Raw genomic sequence first — 22,281 nt, 5'->3', positions numbered from 1 at the left:
TCATCAAATTGTACACTTAGTAATGAGTAAATTTTTAAGGTTAGTAAATTACACATCAGTAAAACTTAATTCCTTCCCCAAAATTTCAGACTTCACTCCCAGAGTTATTGTAAGAGAAGCTACAGGAAATAATTTCCCTGTATTCTTCGAATAACATTTTATATTCAAGTCCAGATGTGTTTAAGCAGATGGTAAGGTATACATGCTTACCTTCATTTATTGAAACACATTCACACTCACAGGGATTAACTTCAGCCAATTTGTCATCTCCTCTCAACAGGCTCCTGTAAAAATAGCTGTCATTTTCAAGCAGCTTAGAATTCTCATTGATTCTGTTTTAAGAAAAAAGCTCGAAAATCCTAAGATGTCCCTTGAAAGTAAGTATTTATAATGTAAGTAGAAAACCATCTGTTTTTAAACATTGGAGTACATTAGAGCACACTGAAGTCCATGTGATTAAAAACTGTTTTCATAAAGTTTATTTTATGCTGAATTCCATCAAACTCCTAGACATTGCTTCATTATTCACAATCTAATTATCCTCTTAAGATTCTTTTACTCTTTCCTCTTCTAAGCTTCACTTCTAAACTTCGGACCATTTCACAGAAAAAAAGGATGGTAAAACTGAGCATTGTAAATTTTGATTGTAAGGAACTTTCTCTGAGATTTCCAACATGTTTTTATCTACCATTCTCACAAATGCAGAGCTAGTCTGTGTTTAAAAAGTATATTATCCTTCAACAGAAACCTGCAATAAACACCTGAGTTTTTGGTTAGTCCGGTGCAGTGTTTCCCACCCAAACTTGCAAAATCATCAGAATCATCGTGGCAGGTATTAAAATACGAAGTCCAAAGACCTACCCCAGACATATTGAATCTCCTTTATGGGAGAGGCTGTGTGTTATTTTTTAATCCCTTAATTTATAACACTTACCTCTACTACCATCCCCCTTTTTAAATAGAGTAATTTTTATTAAACTGGACTCTTTTACTGGTAAAATTTCTCACATTGAGGATTTGGTTGGTTACATCTTCATGCTTTGATTTAATGTATTTTTCTATTCCCTGTATATCCTGCAGACAATAATAGTTGTATCTAAAGCTTTGATTAATTGAATTTCTAGGAAAAGGATATTTTCTACTTGCTGCTCTGTTCTTCCCATTGCATCACATCACAAAGCATTCAGATTTGGTTTTCCCACTTTGAATGATGTTAAGAATTGATCAGTGGGGCTCAATATGATTGTATTTAACAAGTATCTCCGTTAATTCTCATAGGCAAGTTGGGAGCTACTGATCTAGTGCTACTACCCTGAGACTTAGGGAGCTTAAAAATCATGGTTCTTTCTAGACCTGTCATTGTTTCCCTTGCAGCAAGTGACCTTTTTTCTTTTTTTAATGTCGAAGTAGTCCCCACGAATTTGAGTGCCAGGCCATGGGCCCAGTTATCAGAATTTCCCATTGCAACCATTGAAACTCAGGGCATTCTCTTGCTGAAGTGTCTAATATAAAGATAGAATTTCAGGCTTGCATCCCTGGTAATTACACCTGTCTAAAGAGTAGTTAGGAAGTTCTTAGGAAGTCACAATCTGGGAACAACTGTTTAAAAGTAGAAGCATCTGTTACCATAACCTCCTTAGCAAACGCTATAGCCTCCGTTGCTCTGTTTGCCAAGTTAATTGGTATTTGCTACTTTTGTTGTGTAGAGATCTGTCACTTCCCTACTGACACCTCTCCAAGAGTCCTTGCCTGTTAAAAGTTTTTGTTTCTTTTGGGACTAAACATGGAGCAACTGGTATCAGTTCCTCCTTCTTTGCCCGTACTGTGGAAATCCCAATGTATTCTGAAGACCATGGAACAGTCGATAGATCCTTCAGTATATCTGAGCCAGGTGACAAAGTTAGGAAACCCCTTGTCTTAAAGGAATTTTTAAAGACATAATTCCTTAAAAAGGACAAATAGTTACATTACATCATGTCTTTGGGCGTTGGCCCTATTCCCGTCAAAGTAGGTGTCAAGTAACTACAATAATAATACTTGTAGGGCAACAAATTCTATTTTGTGGACATCTCTAGTGTGAATATTGCTGGTATAGTATTGTGTTTTAATTTAAAAGAATCTTTTCATCAACTATGCCTGCTAGTCACATGTGTATACATTGGGAATTTAGCCACGTGATGAATTTTTTCATGGGTGTTTTTTTTTTCTTCCACTCAGATGACAAGATTCTACAGATCATTACAGAACTGATAAAAACAGAGAATCATAATTGAAACTGAAAGTCACGGTCAACTGCTTTAAAAAATAACGATGAAGATACAGTCGCGAAATTATGTGAAAATGGACCATTGCATTAAGTATTTCAGTACTTAAAATGTTGGTACTAGCCATAAGTTAAAAGTGGTGGGAAAAAAGCACATACTTTAAACATGTGTAATTTTCTAGTTCCTTTTTAATGATAATTATTTGCAATGTATTTACCACTACATTTACAAATAAATCCTTTGGTATCATCGATGCTTCACACATCATTTTGTGCCTATGGGCAAGGCCTGTGTCTATAGTATCTGTAACTTAGGGCCCTGATTCCCTATGTATACACCTTATGCTCTACCAGTCCTTCTTATCTGGAGAGTTTAGGCCTTCTTGACCCACAAGAGAAAGCTCCAGAATCAGTTGTAATTAAATTTCCTTGAATAACTTCAGAAATCAGTTATTTGATAACCAAAATAAAAACCTAAGTAAGTATTAATAGATACTACCTGTTCACTGTGCACAAAGATGTAGTGCTAGAGAATAGGCAGGAATGGCTGATGCTACTGTCAACCTTGGGATGGACAGTTTACACCATTTTCCTCAATCCTAAGCTTTGGTATCAGTGCCCTTGAACCGTTTGCCTTCGGCTCAGGTCATGGTCCCAGGATCCTGGGATCGAGGCGCATGTCGGACTCCCTGCTCAGTGGGGAGCCTGCTTCTCCCTCTCCCTCTCCCACTCCTCCTGCTTGTGTTCCCTCTCTCTGTGTGTCTCTCTCTGTCAAATAAATAAATAAAATCTTAAAAAAAAAAAAATCCCATGTAGACCAAATGGCAGGAATTGTATCTGAAGGACAAAAGATTAGAATAGGAATCTAATCCAACTGCTTGACTCGCTTAATAGGTACTCAGTATTTGTTGATGAATGAATAAAAGCAGCTGTAATTTTCACTTTATGTGCAGGTGGAAGTAAAAATACTGAGTACCTATCTGTATTTTAATTTTCTGCCTGCAGTGTGATAAATGAGTTGAGAGCAAAGAATCAAATATGATTGCAGTTTGGAATCACTAGCTAGTGCCATTAATAGAACTGGACATTGTCAGATCTAAGTGGTGGTTTGGGTGCTAGAGGAAGTTCAGTTTGTGACATGGAGACGGAAATCATGGAGTCCTGCGGTAGAACTAATGTTTCCCATCTCCTGGTGTGTGCAAGCTGGTGCCCAAATGGTTTTTATGTATTGATTTACTCCTCAGAACAACCCTATGAGTAGGTAGCACATTATCCCCATTGTACAAATGAGGAAACAGGCACAGAGAAGTGAAGTACCTTGCCCAGATCAAACTGGCAGTAAGTGGCAGAGGCATGATGGCTCTAGAACCATTTAAATTTCTGAAACGTAACCATATCATTATTACTTTGAAATTGTCAAATAGTGGCATCAGGATGAGGGCCACCGGGTTAGAGTTTTCTCCAGGTTTATCATTGTTAAAGATGTGGGAGTGGAGATAAGCACCGAAGGAGAGAGCAGACAGAAGACAGGTGAGGTTAAAATCTTGCAGAACTCCCTATTTCGGTCCATCACTCCTTTCCATCTCCTCAGCTGTCACTCCGACCCAGGTCGTTGTCATCTTTCACCTCTGTCACTGTGGTAATTAACCAAACTATGCTCTCCCCTTCCTTTCCCTCTATAATCTGTTCTTCTCTACAACTGTAAGAATAGGCTTTTTAAATTTTTTTTATTTTTCACATTTTAATTCCAGTATAGTTAACAGTGTTGTATTAGTTCCAGGGGTATACAATACAGTGACTGACCAGCTCTGTACATTACTCAGTGCTCATCATGACAACTGTAGTCCTTAATCCCTCTCCCCTGTTTCACCCATTCCCTGACCCACCTCCCCTGTGGTAACCATCAGGTTGGTTCTCTACAGTTAAGAATCTGTATTTTGGTTTGTCTCTTTTTTCCCTTGCTCCTTTGAGTGGTTCCTTAAATTCCACATGAGTGAAATCTCACGGTATTTTGTCTTTCTCTGACATATTTCACTCAGTGTAATACTCTCCAGTTCCATCCATGTTGTTGCATATGGCAGGTTTTCATTCTTTTATGGCTATAATACCCCAAAATATACATATATATCTCACATCTTTGTAAGAATGATCTTTTGAAAGAGCCAAGATGTCCATCAACAGATGAAAGGATAAAGATGATGTGGTGCATACACACACACACACACACACACAACGGAATATTACGCAGCCATCAAAAAAAACCCACAAAAACGAAATCTTGCCATTTGCAATGACATGGATGGAACTGGAGGGTATTCTGCTGAATGAAATAAGTCAATCAGAGAAAGGCATGTATCATATGACCTCACTGATACGAGGAATTCTTAATCTCAGGAAACAAACTGAGGGTTGCTGGACTGGTGGGTGGGAGGGATGGGGTGGCTGGGTGATAACATTGGGGAGGGTATGTGCTATGGTGAGCGCTGTGAATTGTGCAAGACTGTTGAATCACAGATCTGTACCTCTGAAACAAATAAATTATATGTTAAAAAAAAAAAGAAAGCAGGAGAGGAAGAATGAAGGGGGGGAATCGGAGGGGGAGACGAACCATGAGAGACTATGGACTCTGAGAAACAAACTGAGGGTTCTAGAGGGGAGGGGGGTGGGGGTTGGGTTAGCCCGGTGATGGGTATTAAGGAGGGCACATTCTGCATGGAGCACTGGGTGTTATACGCAAACAGTGAATCACGGAACACTACATCAAAAACTAATGATGTAATGAATGGTGACTAACATAACATAATAAAATAAAATTTAAAAAAAAGAATTCTCTTGGGCACCTGGGTGGCTCAGTTGGTTAAGCGACTGCCTTCGGCTCAGGTCATGATCCTGGAGTCCCGGGATCGAGTCCCGCATCGGGCTCCCTGCTCAGCAGGGAGTCTGCTTCTCCCTGTGACCCTCTTCCCTCTCGTGCTATCTCTCATTCTCTCTCTCTCAAATAAATAAATAAATAAAATCTTTAAAAAAAAAAAGAATTCTCTTTTGAAAGATACTTATCGCTTAGCTAATTTAAACCCTTTCTGGTCTCCCAGTGCCTTTAAAATAAAAACTCCTAACCATGACCTACAAAGTTCTGTCCCTCACTCCCCTCCAACCTCCTCTCCTCCTCTCCCAAATTTCTCACAGTGCTCCAGCCACACCAGACTCCTTTTGAATCCTGGAAGATTCCAAGTGGCTTTTTAAACATTTGCACGTGCTTTTCTCTGCTGTAAAGTACTGCTTGTGTTTGTTACCAAACAGACCCTACCCTGCATCAGTGATGTCTGCACAGACCACGCTACTGATTCCCTTATTGACCACCCTTCCTGAAGTACATCTCCCCTCTTAATTATTCTCACAACACAGTACTTTTCTCAGCACGTAATATCCGCCTTTTGACTTCTCCCACTAGCCCATCTGCTGCACCAGGACTGTTTCACTCACTCATGTATACTGAGCACAGTGCCTGGTACATACAGGCATTCAGTCAATGTCTGCTGAATGAATGAATAACGTGTGAGGGAACCAAGAACAAGGAGTTCAACTACGACTGCAGTTTCTTGTGGAAGTCAAGAAAGAGTTTCTGGAAGCAAGAGTATTGTCAACAAGTGTTACGGACTAAGACTACCACATCGAGAGATCAAACTTTAGAGAGCAGTTTGAATTAAGGGTGGCAAGGAAGGACATGGTCATAGGTCCCACAACCACCTCTACATTTGAAGATTGACTAGGACTTGCAGGACTCAGGGTATAGTTGATTATAGAGAAAGGATACATAACAGGATGAGCAAGGGAAAAAGACATCACCTAGAATTCTGGAGGAATCTACACATAGGCTTCCTACACATGTTCGGTCTTTCTGCCCACAGAAGCCCAGGTGAGACTCAGAGTCCACAAGTATTTTACTGGAGGCTGGTCATGTAGGCACAAAGACCAAAACCATAACTATAAAAACTTCAGACTCCCAGAAGGAAAGCAGTTATTAAGTGCTCCAAGCGGGCAAAACTGTTACCTGAAAAACATGGAACTTTTCAAAAGCCAAACACTCCGGCTCCAGCCAAGAGCCAACCATGCAAGCAGGCCTTTCTAGAGATAGCAACCTGAGGCCTGCCGTGTTAACTCTCCTACACACACACAAAGCATAATTTTTAGGGAATGAATACAAACTAAAAGGTCTGTGCACCAAATGAAGAGTACTCTTTACAGACATGATGAAGAAACAAAGCCTGAGGTTGAAGAATGAGATATTTTAGGATGGGAAGGTCCTCACTGATTTACAGACCAAAGAGAACTAACTAGCAGACAGAATAACACTAACATCAGGCGTACCTGGCGGGCTCAGTCCATAGAGCATGCAACTCTCGATCAAGGGGTCTTGAGTTCAAGCCCAACGTCGGATGTGGAGCCTACTTATATTTAATGTATGTGTATATATATTTACATAGAATAATATTAGCATCCGAGGGAGGCCAACAATGGACTAAAGAAGAATATTGGGAACAAGCTGGAAAGGCTTTTTGGCTTTCTCAGCAATGAATGCTTAGGGGCTTGAGGAGATGAGCAGATAAAGTTGATGGTGTTTTTTGCTTTCAAGTGACCATGGGATCTTAGAATGAAAGAGATTGTCTCATTGAATTGATGACCAAAAATGCTTACATGGAGGCAAACGGGGCCAGAGGAGAGGCCACGGACCAGGAACGCGGAGAGGCTGAGGAATTAGAGGTCAGGATCTAATCCCAATTCACTGTGAACAAAGTAAGGCTGATTAAGGAAGAGAATTTGAGAATTTAAAATCTGAGATGTAATTATTGCAGTAATAAGTAAACTTAATGCTGGTGGATAGCAAAATAAAGATGGTTATCCCTGAAGGTAGGTTCAGAAACAGGAGGGCCAACATATCGGTTTATCAGTGGGGATGTAAGAAAGGATGAAGACTAGGCCAGTGCTTCCGTGCTATGGTTACTGGGGAAAGCAGTGAAGTGCCCTGCAACTTAACAGCCAGCAAAAATGAATGAATGAATAAGTGAATGCATGAATGAATGAATGAATGAGAGGATCATATGAGAAAATGGCATGCTCTTCAGGTAAGAACTTGTTGAATCCTTGTTGTGGGACAGGAATATGCCAACCTCTTCTCATTAAAACCATTCTTACATTTAGAAGTACAACAGTCTTTATTAGGATTAGCTGGAAGCAAAGGAAACATTAAGGGAAAGCAGATTTCCATTAAAAATTTTTTAAACTGAGTATGATGTGATAAGCACTGACTAATAAAAGCTTTTATATTCTTGTTTAGTCCTGACAACAATCCTGAGGGGAAATGGGTAATGTATTTCCAATTTACAAATAAGGAAACTGAGCCTAAGAAGCTAAATTTTCTGAGGTCACTCAGCTAGTGAGGAAAAATGAAAAGACCACTGAAAAATAATCTGAGCAGTGTACTGGCATAAAGATAGACATATATATCTATGGAACAGAACTGAGAGTTCAGAAATAAGCCAACCCATCTATGGAGAGCTGATTTGGGAATGGGAACGGGAATGGGAAAAGAACAGTCTTTGCAAGAAATGGTGCTGGGACAAATGGCTATCCACAGGCAAAAGAATTAATTTGGAACTTTATCTTACACCATATACAAAAAACTAACTGCAAGTGCATCATAAAGCTAAAGGTAAAAACACTAGTCCTTCAAAGGACACCATAAGGAAGTAAAAAGACAACCCGTGGAATGGAAGAATTATTTGCAAGTTATATCTCTGATAAGGGATTGTATCTAGAATACATAAAGAACTCTTACAACTCAATGATAAAAAGACAACCCAATTAAAAAACAAGCAAACTAGGAATAGACGGAAATCACCGCAACATAATAAAGGCCATATATGAAAATCCTACAGCTAACATCATACTAAATGGTGAAAAACAAAGCTTTTACTCTAAGATCAGGAACGAGCAAGGATGCTCACTCTAACCACTTGTATTCAACATAGTACTGGAAGTGCTAGCCAGAGCAAACTATGCAAGAAAGAGAAATAAGAGGCATTCAAATCAGAAAAGCAGCAAAATTACCTGTTTGCAGGTGACATGATATTTTATGTAGAAACAGGAACCCTAAAGATCACACACACACACACACACACACACACACACACACACACTTAGAAATAATAAATGAATTTAGCAAAGTTGTAGGATAAAAAATTAACATATAAAAATCAGCTGCATTTCTACACACTTAACAATGAACAATCCAAAAAAAATTGAGAAAACAACCCCATTTTCAATGGCATAAAAAATAATGAATCACTTAGGAAAAAGTTTAACCAAGGAGGCAGAAGATTTGTATACTAATAACATTGCTAAAACAAATTAAAGATGACACAAATAAAAGGAAATTAAATGCTCATGGGTCGGAAGACTGAATATTGTTAAAGTGTCTATACTACCAAAAACGGTCTACAGATTTGATGCAATCCCTATAAAAGTCCCAATGATATTTTTTTTTTACAGAAATAGGAAAAACAATTCTAAAATTTATAACGGAACCACAAATGGCCTTGACTAGTCAAAACAATCTTGAAGAAAAAGAGCAAAGCTGAAGGCCTCACACTTCTGATTTCTAAACATTACAAAGCTATGGTCATTAACACAGTGTGATGTTGGGATACCCAGCACAGACATACAAAGCAACAGAACAGAATAGAGGGCGCAGAAGGAAATCCACACTTACAGGGTCCAATGATCTTCAAACAGTGTGCCAAAACTAAATAGGGAGAGGACCGTCTCTTCAACAGAAGTTATTGCGAAAATTGGATATCCATAGGCAAAAGAATGAAACTGTACTCCTATCTTCCGCCACACATAACAATCAACTAAAAATAGATTAAAGACAGAAGATGATCTAAAACTGTAAAATTCCTCAAGGAAACTAGGGGGAAAACTTCATAACACAGGTAATGGAGGTGATTCACTGGATAGGAGGCTAAAAACACAGGCAAGAAAGCAAAGGTACAGAGTAGGACTACATCAAATTGAAAAGTTTCCGTACAGCAAAGGAAACAATCAAAAGAGATAAAAGGCAACCTATGGTATGGGAGACAATATTTGCAAGCCATGTATCTGACAAGGGGTTAATCTCCAAAACCAGTAAATACTCCTACAACTCAGGAACAAACCCCAAATAACCTGATTCTAAAAACGAGCAAAGGACTTGAATAGACATTTCTCCAAAGGAGACAAAAAATGGCCAACAGGTATTTGAAAAGATGATCAACATCACTAACCATCAGGGAAAGGTGAATCAAAACCATAATGAGGTGTTACCTCACACCCGTTAGGATTGTTAGGATAATCTAAACCATTATTTAGAAAAAACAAACCAAAAAAAAAAAAAATACAGAAAATTACCACTGTGAGCAAGGATGCAGAGAAATTGCAAACTCTGCACTGATGGTGGGAATGTAAAATGGTGCAGATGCCAGGGAAAACAGTATGGAGGTTCCTTAAAAAATTAGAAGTAGAACTACCATATGATCTACCATCAGTCCCACTCCTGGATATTTTTCCAGAAGAAATGGAATCTGGATTTCAAAGAGATACTTGTACTCTCATGTTTACTGCAGCATTATTCCCAACAACCAAGAAGTAGAAACAACCTAGATGTTCACTGACAGATGAATGGATAAAGAAAAGGTGATAAATGCACACCATGTATTATTTTTCAACTTTTAAAAAGAAGGAAATCCTGCAATATGTGACAACATGAATAAAGAATGAGGGCATTAGGCTAAGTGAAATAAGCCAGTCACAGAAGGACAAACACTGCATGATTCCCCTTACATGAGGTATCCGACAGAAACAGAATGTAGAGTGGTGGCTGTCAGGGGCGGGGAGGAGGGAATGAGGAGATGCTGTTCGATGGTATAGAGTTTCAATCACATAACATGAACAAGCTCTACAGATCTGCTATACAGCACTGTACTTACAGTATGGTTCGTACTCTATGTATGTGCTTAAACTTCATTAAGAGGGTATATCTCCTGTGTGTGTGTGTGTGTGTGTGTGTGTGTGTGTGTGTGTGTGTGTGTGTGTGTGTGTTTACCACAATAAAGAAAACAAAGGATTTGAGTAGATTTTTCTCCAAAGAAGATAGACAAGTGGCTAATAAGCCCGTGAAAGATGTTTAAGGGTGTTAACAGAGAAATTCAAATCAAACCCATAATGAGATACTTCCTCGCCACTACTAAGATAAAAAGCAGACAGTATCAAGTGTTGGGGAGAATCTGGAGAAAATGAACCTCTCATACATTGCTGGGGGAATATAAAAATCATGCGGTCACTTTGGAAAGCAGTTTGGCAGTTCCTCAAAAAGTTAAACGAAAAGTTAACATATGACCCAACAGCAATTCCATTTCTAACTATATACCCAAGAGAAATAAACACCTATGTCCACACAAAAAGCTGTACATGACCCCAAACAGCCAAAGCAATCTTGAGAAAGAAGAATAAAGTGGGAAATATTAAGCTCTCAGGTTTCAAACTATACTCCAAAGCTGTAGCCATCAAAGCAGTATGGTACTGTCAAGAAAACGGACTTATAGATCAAAGGAATAGAATAGAGAGCCCAGAAATAAACCCACACTTACCAGGTCAATTAATCTATGAGAAAAGAGGCAAGAATATACAACGGGGAAAAGACAGTCTTTTCAGTAAATGGTTTTGGGATTACTGAACATGCAAAAGAATGAAAAAGGACCACTACCTTACACCATACACAGAAACACATTCAAGATGGATTAAAGACTTGAATATAAGACGTGAAACCAGGGGCACCTGGGTGGCTCAGTCATCAAGCATCTGCCTTCAGCTCAGGTCATGGTCCCAGGGTCCTGGGATCGAGCCCCACATCAGGCTCCCTGCTCCACGGGAAGCCTGCTTCTCCCTCTCCCACTCCCCCTGCTTGTGTTCCCTCTCTCGCTGTGTCTCTCTCTGTCAAATAAATAAATAAAATCTTAAAAAAAAAATAAGACCTGAAACCATAAAACTGCTAGAAAAAACACAGGCAGTAAGCTTTTTGCCATTGGTCTCAGCAATATTTTTTTTGGACCAGTCCCTCCAGGCAAGGGAAACAAAAGCTAAAATAAACAAATGAGATTACATCAAATGAAAAATCTTTTGAACAATGAAGGAAACGAATAACACAACAAAAAAATCTACTGAATGGGAGAAGATATTGGCAAATCATACACCTGATAAGGGGCTAGTATCCAAACAATCAAACAAACAATTATAAAACGGGCAGCGGATTTGAATAGACATTTTTCCAAAAACAGACATCCAGATGGCCAGCAGACACATGAAAAGATGCTCAACATACTAGTCACCACAACAGTTCACAAGAAGAACCACAACAAAGTATCACCTCAAACCTATCAGATTGGCTATTATCAAACAGTTAAAAAATAACAAGTGTTGGCAAGGATATAGAGAAAAGGGAACACTCATACACTGTTGGTGGAAATGGAAGTTGGTGTAGCCAGTAGGTAAAAGAGTATGGAGGGTCCTCAAAAAATTAAAACCATGATATGATCCAGCAATTCCACATCTGGGTATTTATCTGAAGAAAATGAAAACACCCATTTGAAGAGATATATGCATCCCTCTCTTCACTGCAGCATTATTTACAAAAGCCAAGATACAGAAGCAACCTAAATGTCCATCACAAGAGGAGTGGACAAAGAACATGTGGTATGTATATACACAATGGAATACTCACAGCCACAAATAAAGAATGAGATCTTGCCGTTCATGACAACATGGATAGACCTAGAGGGTATTATGCTAAGTGAAATAAGCCAGACAGAGGAAGACAAATACAATAGGATTTCAATTACATGTAGAGTCTAAAAAACAAAACAGAAAGAAACACACAGATACAGGAAACAAACTGTTGGTTACCAGAAGAAGAAGGAGTTGGGAGGGCAAGTGAAATAGGGGAGGAGGATTAAGAGGTAAAAACTTATGGTTATAAATGTCAAGGAAATGCAACGTACAGCAGAGGGAATACAGTCAATAATATTGTAACAAGTTTGTACAGTGACAGATGATAACTATACTTATTCATGGGGTCATTTCATAATGTATAAAAATATCAAGTCACTATGATAAACATCTGAAACCAGTAAGATACTGTGTATCAATTATACTTCAATTTTTAAAAAAAAACCTGTATATGTATATTCACAACAGCATTATTCACAAAAGCCAAAAAGTGGAAACAATTCATGTCTATCAGGTGATCAATGAATTTTAAAAAAATTTGTCAATATGCTGCATCAATACAATGGAATATGATTTGGCCATAAAAAGGAATGGGGTCCTACATGCATGCTAAAACATGGATGAACCACAGAAACATGCTAAATGAAAGAAGCCTGTCACAAAAGACCACATATGATACGATTCTATTTGTATAAAATGCCCAGAATAGGCAAATTCATAAAGACAGAAAGTACATTAGTGGTTTCCAGAGGCTGGGTATAAAGGGGAATGGTGTTTCTTTCCGGGGAGATGCAAATGTTCCACAATTAGATTGTGATGGAAGTTACACAACTCTAAAAACCACTGAGTCATACACTTCAACAGGGTGAATTTGTATGTTTTATTCAATATGGGTTTTGCATTTATGTACAATTTGTTTCATATTAAGGAAGAATAAGTAACAGTGGTAAGGGATGAATTAAAGATAGAAGAAAGGCAAGACGATTGGTCAGAAAGCAACTACACTGCCATTATTTCAATACACACTTCCTGGGCACTCAGTACCAGGCACCGAGCCATCAAAGTGTTGAGCATATTTACAGAGCGTTTCCATAGACCGTGGCAGGTCTTAGCCATAGAGCAGTGGAAAAAAAGGACAAAAATCTCTTCCATCAGGGATTCCGGGAGAGGAAGACGGATGATAAACCAGTTGGACCAATAGCATGTCAGCTGATATGGGCAGAGAAGAGACAGGAGTGCAGTGGTGGGGAGTAGAAAGGAAGGATTTCCGTTTTAAATAGCGTGGTCAGGGAAGCCTTCCTGAGATGGCCACAGAGCAAAGCCTTGAAAAGGGGGAGGGAATTAGCCACGAAGACATGGTTGATGAGAAGTCCAAGTAGAGGAAACTTCTAGGGCAAGAAAATGGGCTGGTGGAGTCAAGGGTCTGTAAGTCAGCCAGTGGGGCTGGAATTGAGAGATCAAGGGAGAGAGTGTTAGGAGATGTCAGGGGTCAGGCTGGCCCCGTCACATGGGGCCTCGCATGCCACTATAAGGACTTTGGCTTTTCTTTTAAGTGAAGTGAGGACCCACTAGCAGGTTCTGAGCAAAAGAGTAAAATAATCTGACTTGGAAATTAGAAGGACCACACAGGCCACTGTGTAGAATAAATGGCAGGGGACAAGGGAGCAACTGGAAGACTCTTCAGGAGGCTACTGACATCAGAGATGGTGGTGGCCGGGACCAGGGTGGCAGCCCTGGATATGGCGAATAACAACGATTCTAGAAGATATGGGTGATGGAATGTGCTCAAGGCTTGGCTGTGAGGTATGAAACACAGAGACGATTCAAGGATGGTTGTGGATAGAGCAGGTTTGGGAGTGAAAAATCTGGAGTCCTGGCACTGCCCTATTATTCTCAAAAGAATCCAAGCCCAAAAAGTGCCCAGCAAACGGCTAACAGAATGAATGAGGTTTGCAAAGGGAGAGGTAAAAGTTGAACAAGAACTAGGACATTGAGAAGAAGGCTAGAAACACACTCCTAACAAGGAAATGTTGGTATGAATTTTAAAAAATGTTGTCCGAGAAGCATCTAGCTCTGAGTGATCACAAGGTCTCTTTGGTCTTCACCCACCAGTAGAAAATTATCCCATGACCAAAAATGAAGCCACGTGATCCTAATCTGACAATGCTGAGGGTGTCGACTGAGGATACAAGCTCAGAGCCCTCCACCTTAAGTTCCCCACACAGCCAACAGCATGTGTTTGCAAAAAAAAAAAAAAAAAAGTCACGGAAACTTTTTTCTTCCACAACTTCAATCTTCTGTTAACATTCCCAAAAGGAAAAGGTGAGGTGATACTCCTTATAGTACATTTAATGACAAGAATAGTACTGAAGGTCTATTAAAGAGGAGAGCATGGAAAGTGAAGAGGTAAAGCTCGCCCCCCCGCCCGCCCCAGAGTGTAACTGGCTCACCAGAACTGGAACGCACTGCTGTACTATCCTGCTCCTTCCGAGTCAATGCCTCCCACCCGGCTCCAGAGGGCGCCACTACTCTGAGTTCTATCGCTATCAGTTTTGCCTTTTAACTCAAGTATTGAAGTTTTTTACATGTGGAGTTAAGTCTACCATCTTGCTTTTTGTTTTCTAGCTGTCCTTTAAGCTCTTGGTTCCTTTTCCCATTCTATTCTGATTTCGATTGCATTAATCAAGGATTGTTCTTATTCCATTTATTACTCTATTAACCTAAACTGTTTTGTATTATTCTAGTGATTACCCTAAGCAGCACAGTGCACTAAAATTCTACACTGATAAAAATGTTTTGTATCGGGTGCATGGGTGGCTTAGTCGTTAAGCATCTGCCTTGGGCTCAGGTCATGATCCCAGGGTCCTGGGATCGAGCCCCACGTCGGGCTCCCTGCTCAGCGGGAAGCCTGCTTCTCCCTCTCCCACTCCCCCTGCTTGTGTTCCCTCTCTCGCTGCGTCTCTGTCAAATAAATAAAATCTAAAAAAAAGAAAAAAGAAAAAAGAAAATGTTCTGTATCTGCTGTCTCCAATGTGGTAGCCACTAGCCACATGTGGTTATTGAGCACTTGAATGTGGCTAATGTGACGAACGTGAACTAAATTATTACTTTTATGTACTTTTAATTAATTTAAATATAAATAGCCACACATGACTAGTAGCTACTATACCGGACAACACATCTCTAGATATTAAGTACGCATCCTTGCCTTCCTACATTCTATCTTAAACTATAACACTTACCACTTCCTGAGCAATACATGATTATTGTTTATTAATATTTAATTATTAATCACGTTTTCTATTTTCTGACTATTGTGATGTTTTGACAACTTAAAACCCTTTTCTACCAAGAAGAGAGTGTACCTCCCAAGGCTGGCCAATTCTTGGCGATAGAAAGGGGCTTAGCCCGGATCACCCCTTTCATATGCAAATAAACCAATCCTGAGTTTATACCAAGGACCCCTTTTATCTAACTCTCACACATCAAGCTAAATGTCCTCTGTCCTAAATCATCCCAGGGGCCAGGTACCAGGCAACTGGAGACCACCCCTATAGCCCATCGCCTGGAATTATTCAAAGGAGCCAACTCTAAGCGGTTTACTTGGCCCTGCCTTGCCTTTCCCATGGAAACCCCAATAAAGTCTCTGACCGAGGCTTTCCCCTCATTCCTGCTTCTGCCTCCTGACAGAAACCTGGTGCTCCCCATGTGGCCTTGCACAGCATGCTGTGTCCCTTTCTCTCAGGAAACGTAGTAAATCGTCTTCCAATGGCACTGGACTCTCTGTGTGGTCACTCAGGTACCTCCATAAATTAAAATCCCATGGTTGCAAATAAGACAATAACTATTACAACATTTAACTTCATTTTACTCTCTCCCACCCTTTGTGTTAAGTATGTTCTCACATATTTCACTTCTACATCCATAATAAACACCAAAACTTATTATTACAATTGCTAATTTTTTTATAGTACAGTGCTAATGATGAATTCCCTCTGCTTTGGGCTGAAAACATCTTTATTTCATCTTCACTTTTTTAGTGGTATCTTCAACAGGATATAGAATTCTAGGCTTGCAATTTTTGCTTTTTCTTTCAGCACTTTGAAGATGCCATTCCATTGTACTTTGGTTTTCATGAGTTCTACTAAAAAGTCAGCCATAAATCTTATTGTTGCTCTTTTGAAGGGTAATATGTCTTCCATTCCCACCACATAGATTTCTACTTTTATGATTTTTCTCTTGATTGTTGGACATAAGCAGTGTGACTATGATGTGCTTAGAGTTGTTTGTTGTTGTTATTAACACATACAGATCCTCCTTGAGGTTAACTGAGCTTCTGGAATCTGTTAACTTTTTCTATCAGTTTGGTAAAATCTCAAGCATCATCCCTTTAAGTAATGCCTCATAACCATTCTCTCTCTCCTCTCCTCCTAGAACCCCAACTTCACATATATTATGACGTAGGAAAGACATTAGGGTTCGAAGCCAACAGCCAAGAAAGAATTCTTGAGATGTCTTTGGCACAAAAAGGTGGTTTTATTAAAGCACAGGGACGGGACCCGTGGGCAGAAGGAGCTGCACCGGGGTCACGCAGAATGGCCCATTATATACCCTCAAGTTGGGAGGGGGTTAGGGATAGTGTAAGTCTCTAAGGAATTTTGGAAGCAAGGTTTCCAGGACCTTGAGAGGGCTAGCTATTTTTGGGAAAAAGTCATTTATTACCGTCTAAGAAAAACTTAGTCATGAGGCCCTTCAGATGTCTATCGGTGGGCCATATGTTTGGGGGATGATTGTCAACACGTATCTTGGGGGTTTAGAGTTAAAGGAAGTTTCCAAAGGAATTTTTATACGTTAAAGTGGACTTACAGGATCCAGGTTCAGGGGGGCATGGGGAGGGCAGGGGGGGTCAGGCTAGGATTGCCTTTTGCCCTTAGCAAAGTATTAACATTGAGGCAGATGAGTCCCTAGAGGAACATCTCTCTGCTTGTTTCAAAACAAGGACTTGTCAGTGGGCTCTAGGTAGTAAGGAAATTTAATAATTTTTCTTCTGCTTTTGTTGCCCACATCATGTTAGACTCTCTGTACCCTACATGTTATTTTATGTTCTGGGCTTCCCCCCTGCCAATATTTTTTATCTGTGATTCAGTTTGGGTAGTTTCTAATGAACTGTCTTCAAGTTCACTAATCTATCTTTTCTTTTCTTTTTTTAAGATTTTATTTATTTATTTGAGAGAGAGAGAGATAGTGAGAGCAGGAACACAAGCAGGGGGAGTGGGAGGGGGAGAAGCAGGCCTCGTGCCGAGCAGGGAGCCCGATGCAGGGCTCGATCCCAGGACCCTGGGATCATGATCTGAACCGAAGGCAGATGCTTAATGACTGAGCCACCCAGGCGCCTCTAATCCTATCTTTTTTTATATTCCAACTGCTGTTAAAGTCATTCAAAGACTGTAGTTTTAGATATTTTTCAATTATAATATGCTCATTTGATTATTTTTATAGATTCCAATTGTCTGGTAAAATTTTTTTAAAAGATTTATTTATTTATTTGACAGAGAGAGAGAGAAAGAGAGCACAAGCAGAGGGAGAAGCAGGCACCCCACTGAACAGGGAGCTCCATACAGGGCTCAATCCCAGGACGCTGGGACCATGACCCAAGCCAAAGGCAGATGCTTAACCAACCGAGCCACCCAGGCACCCCCCCCAAATTTTTTTTTAAGAGAGAGCACACAAGCGGGCAGGAAGGAGCAGAGGGAACAGGAAAGAATCCCCAGCAGACTCCAGGCTGAGCAGCGAGCCTGAGCCAGCATGCAATCTCATGATCCAGAGATCATGACCTAAGCTGAAACCAAGAGTTGGATACTTAACTGACTGAGCCACCCAGGTGCCCCCCCCAAAATTCTTTTTTGCCTATTTTATTCACCTTGCCCTCTGTTTTCCTTAGAAAACTTAAGATAATTATCTTTTAAAAAATATTTTCTTTCTTTACTTATTTTTAGAGAGAGCATGAGTCGGGGGAGGGGCAGAGGAAGAGGAAAGAGAGAATCTCAAGCAGACTCTGTGCTGAATGCAGAGCTTGACACAGGGCTCGATCTCATGACCCTAAGATCACGACCTGAGCCAAAATCAAGACTCAGATGCTTAACTGACTAAACCACCCAGCCGCCCCTAAAATAATTATTTTAAAGTCCTTGTCTACTAACTCCAATGACTAGTTCACCTGTAGATGAATCTGTTCCTACTATCTCCTTGAAGTATTTGACCAAAGCAAAACTGTGATGAGATGCTGGGAAGAGGTGACTCCTCTGGGAGAATCATAATGAATTACCCAAATGAAAAGGTGAATACACTAAGAAAGATGTGATCTTTCACTGGGATCTGGGGTGAGAAAATTATATTTTTTGTCCAAGAAACCAGAACCTGATGAGAAACCCACCAGGGAGGCAAGAATTTGAAACAAAAACAGATAAAGTGGGGTGCCTTGTGGGCACAGTCAGCAGAGCACAGAACTCTTGATCTTGGCGTCATGAGTTCAAGCCCCACGTTGGGTATAGAAATCACTTAAAATAAATAAATTTCAAAGAAACCCAAAACAGATAAAGTATTTTTGGCTGACTCACATAAGAGGCGCATTCAAGGGAAGAGAGCCCTGTCAAACATGCCACTTGGACACTAGGGAGACCAACCTAAGTGTAAAGCTAGACTCACAGGTGCAGAAGACAACTTCACCGAAGTGCCAGCCTTAAGAACTAGCTAGGAAGTATGCTTTTGTTTGGACAAACTAACTGAGATTAAGAAAAATAGGGCCCGGATAGGGGCAGGGCTTATGGGATGATTGCCTTAAGAACTTCTAGGAGGGATGAAGAAAGAGATTTTAAAATTAGGTTTGGGCAGCCTGAAGCTCGGGTTAAGAATCTCTGAGAACATACAGAAAAAGAATTGCTATATAATTGTGGTAATGAGTAGGGTACCTGCCTAACCAGTGAAATCCATTCTAGCATAGAGACCTCACATGACTAGGATACTTTATCTGGGGACAATGAGGCCAGAAAAAAATCAAACTAGCTATTAGTAGAACTCTAGCCTAGAATTTATAAAATAAAGCATCAGTGCCTAGTAAAAGCATGTGTTCCCAGTTTTCAAATATCAGTTCTTTGAATAGTCTTTTTCACTCTGTTACTAAGAAAAGCTGCTTGTAAAAGAGCTTAGCCTAGCCTCCAGAAAACAAGAGAAAAGGTGAGTGAGGCAGCTGTGGCTCAAAGTCCAGTGCCCAGGCTCTATGTGAAGCGAAGGCCAGACAGAATCAGGGCTGGCTGTGCATGTTGATCCACTATGTTTTCTCTTTCCTAACCCACTTTGGTAAACCAAAAAGTTGTACGGATTTTGAGTTAGAACCACTCATTTTAAGATAAAGAATTCTAAGACAAATTGCCTGCACTCTTCCAAAATGCCAGAGAGGGGATAATTTATTTTTATTTTTTTTTAATTTTTAAAAATTATTTTTTCTTTAAATTTTTTATTGTTATGTTAATCACCACACATTACCTCATTAGTTTTTTTAAATTTTTTATTGTTATGTTAATCACCATATATTACATCATTAGTTTTGATGTAGTGTTCCATGATTCAGTTTGTGCATAACACCCAGTGCTCCACACAGAACATGCCCTCTTTAATACCCATCACCAGGCTAACCCATCCCCCAACCCCCCTCCCCTCTAGAACCCTCAGTTTGTTTTTCAGAGTCCATCGTCTCTCATGGTTTGTCTCCCCTCCGACTTACTCCCCTTCATTCTTCCCCTCCTGCTATCTTCTTTTTTTTTCTTAACATATATTTCATTATTTCTTTCAGAGGTACAGATCTGTGATTCAACAGTCTTGTACAATTCACAGTGCTCACCGTAGCACATACCCTCCCCAATGTCTATCACCCAGCCACCCCATCCCTCCCACCCCCCACCACTCCAGCAACCCTCAGTTTGTTTCCTGAGATTAAGAATTCCTCATATCAGTGAGGTCATATGATACATGTCTTTCTCTGATTGACTTATTTCACTCAGCATAACACCCTCCAGTTCCATCCATGTCGTTGCAAATGGCAAGATCTCATTCCTTTTGATGGCTGCATAATATTCCATTGTGTATATAAACCACCTCTTCTTTATCCATTCATCTGTCGATGGACATCTTGGCTCTTTCCACAGTTTGGCTATTGTGGACGTTGCTGCTATAAACATTGGGGTGCACGTACCCCTCGGATCCTTACATTTGTATCTTTGTGGTAAATACCCAGTAGTGCAATTGCTGGATTGTATGGTAGCTCTATTTTCAACTCTTTGAGGAACCTCCATACTGTTTTCCAGAGTGGTTGCACCAGCTTGCATTCCCACCAACAGTGTAGGAGGGTTCCCCTTTCTCCGCATCCCCGCCAACATCTGTCGTTTCCTGACTTGTTAAATTTAGCCATTCTGACTGGTGTGAGGTGGTATCTCATTGAGGTTTTGATTTAGATTTCCCTGATGCCGAGCAATGTTGAGCACTTTTTCATGTGTCTGTTGGCATTTGGATGTCTTCTTCGGAAAAATGTCTGTTCATGTCTTCTGCCCATTTCTTGATTGGATCATTTGTTCTTTGGGAGTTGAGTTTGATAAGTTCTTTATAGATTTTGGATACTAGCCCTTTATCTGATATGTCATTTGCAACTATTTTCTCCCATTCTGTCGGTTGTCTTTTGGTTTTGTGGACTGTTTCTTTTGCTGTGCAAAAGCTTTTTATCTTGATGAAATCCCAATAATTCATTTTTGCCCTTGCTTCCCTTGCCTTTGGCGATGTTTCTAGGAAGAAGTTGCTGCGGCTGAGGTTGCAGAGGTTGCTGCCTGTGTTCTCCTTTAGGATTTTGATGGACTCCTGTCTCACGTTTAGGTCTTTCAACCATTTGGAGTCTATTTTTGTGTGTGGTGTAAGGAAATGGTCCAGTTTCATTCTTCTGCATATGGCTGTCCAATTTTCCCAACACCATTTGTTGAAGAGATTTTTTCCATTGGACATTCTTTCCTGTTTTGTCAAAGATGAGTTGACCATAGAGTTGAGGGTCCATTTCCGGGCTCTCGATTCTGTTCCATTGATCTATGTGTCTGTTTTTGTGCCAGTACCACACTGTCTCGATGATGACAGCTTTGTAATAGAGCTGGAAGTCTGGAATTGTGATGCCGCCAGCTTTGCTTTTCTTTTTGAACAGTCCTCTGGCTATTCGGGGGTCTCTTCTGGATCCATACAAATTTTAGGATTATTTGTTCCATTTCTTTGAAAAAAGTGGATGGTATTTTGATGGGGATTGCATTGAATGTGTAGATTGCTCTAGGTAGCATTGACATCTTCACAATGTTTGTTCTTCCAATCCATGAGCATGGAACGTTTTTCCATTTCTTTGTGTCTTCCTCAATTTCTTTCATGAGTATTTTATAGTTTTCCGAGTGCAGATCCTTTTCCTCTTTGGTTAGATTTATTCCTAGGTATCTTATGGTTTTGGGTGCAATTGTAAATGGGATCGACTCCTTGATTTGTCTCTCTTCTGTCTTGTTGTTGGTGTATAGGAATGCCACTGATCTGTGCATTGCTTTTATATCCTGCCACTGTACTGAATTCCTGTATGAGTTCTAGCAGTTTTGGGGTGGAGTCTTTTGGGTTTTCCACATAAAGTATCATATCATCTGCAAAGAGCGAGAGTTTGACTTCCTCTCTGCTGATTTGGATGCCTTTGATTTCTTTTTGTTGTCTGATTGCTGTGGCTAGGACTTCTGATACTATGTTGAATAGCAGTGGTGATAATGGACATCCCTGCCGCGTTCCTGACCTTAGGCGGAAAGCTCTCAGCTTTTCCCCATTGAGAATGATATTCGCTGTAGGTTTTTCATAGATGGCTTTTATGATATTGAGGTATGTACCCTCTATCCCTATACTCTGAAGAGTTTCGATCAAGAAAGGATGCTGTACTTTGTCAAATGCTTTTTCTGCAGCTATTGGGAGGATCATATGATTCTTGTTCTTTCTTTTGTTAATATATTGTATCACGTTGATTGATTTGTGGATGTTGAACCAACCTTGCGGCCCAGGGATAAATCCCACTTGGTCATGGTGAATAATCCTTTTAATGTACTGTTGGATCCTATTGGCTAGTATTTTGGTGAGAATTTTTGCATCCA

General features: G+C 40.0%; 1 protein-coding gene across 1 annotated transcript in view; it reads left to right on the top strand.

Annotated features, from left to right (window-relative positions):
• DHX29 (DExH-box helicase 29) overlaps nt 1-2,515 on the top strand; it is a 43,139-nt gene extending 40,624 nt beyond the window's left edge. The window contains exons 26-27 of the mRNA XM_028119129.2: nt 281-377; nt 2,218-2,515. Of these exons, the coding sequence (XP_027974930.2) occupies nt 281-377; nt 2,218-2,273 (153 nt within the window). The 3' untranslated portion in view covers nt 2,274-2,515. The remainder of the gene's footprint in view (nt 1-280; nt 378-2,217) is intronic.
• Nucleotides 2,516-22,281: the final 19,766 nt, after the last annotated feature.

This window comes from Eumetopias jubatus, unplaced genomic scaffold, assembly GCF_037043125.1.
Source record: "Eumetopias jubatus isolate StellerSeaLion01/CBP00866 unplaced genomic scaffold, mEumJub1_p1.0 scaffold_5, whole genome shotgun sequence".
NCBI classification, from domain to species: Eukaryota; Metazoa; Chordata; class Mammalia; order Carnivora; family Otariidae; genus Eumetopias; species Eumetopias jubatus.
This window is presented reverse-complemented; position numbering and strand designations above follow the sequence as displayed.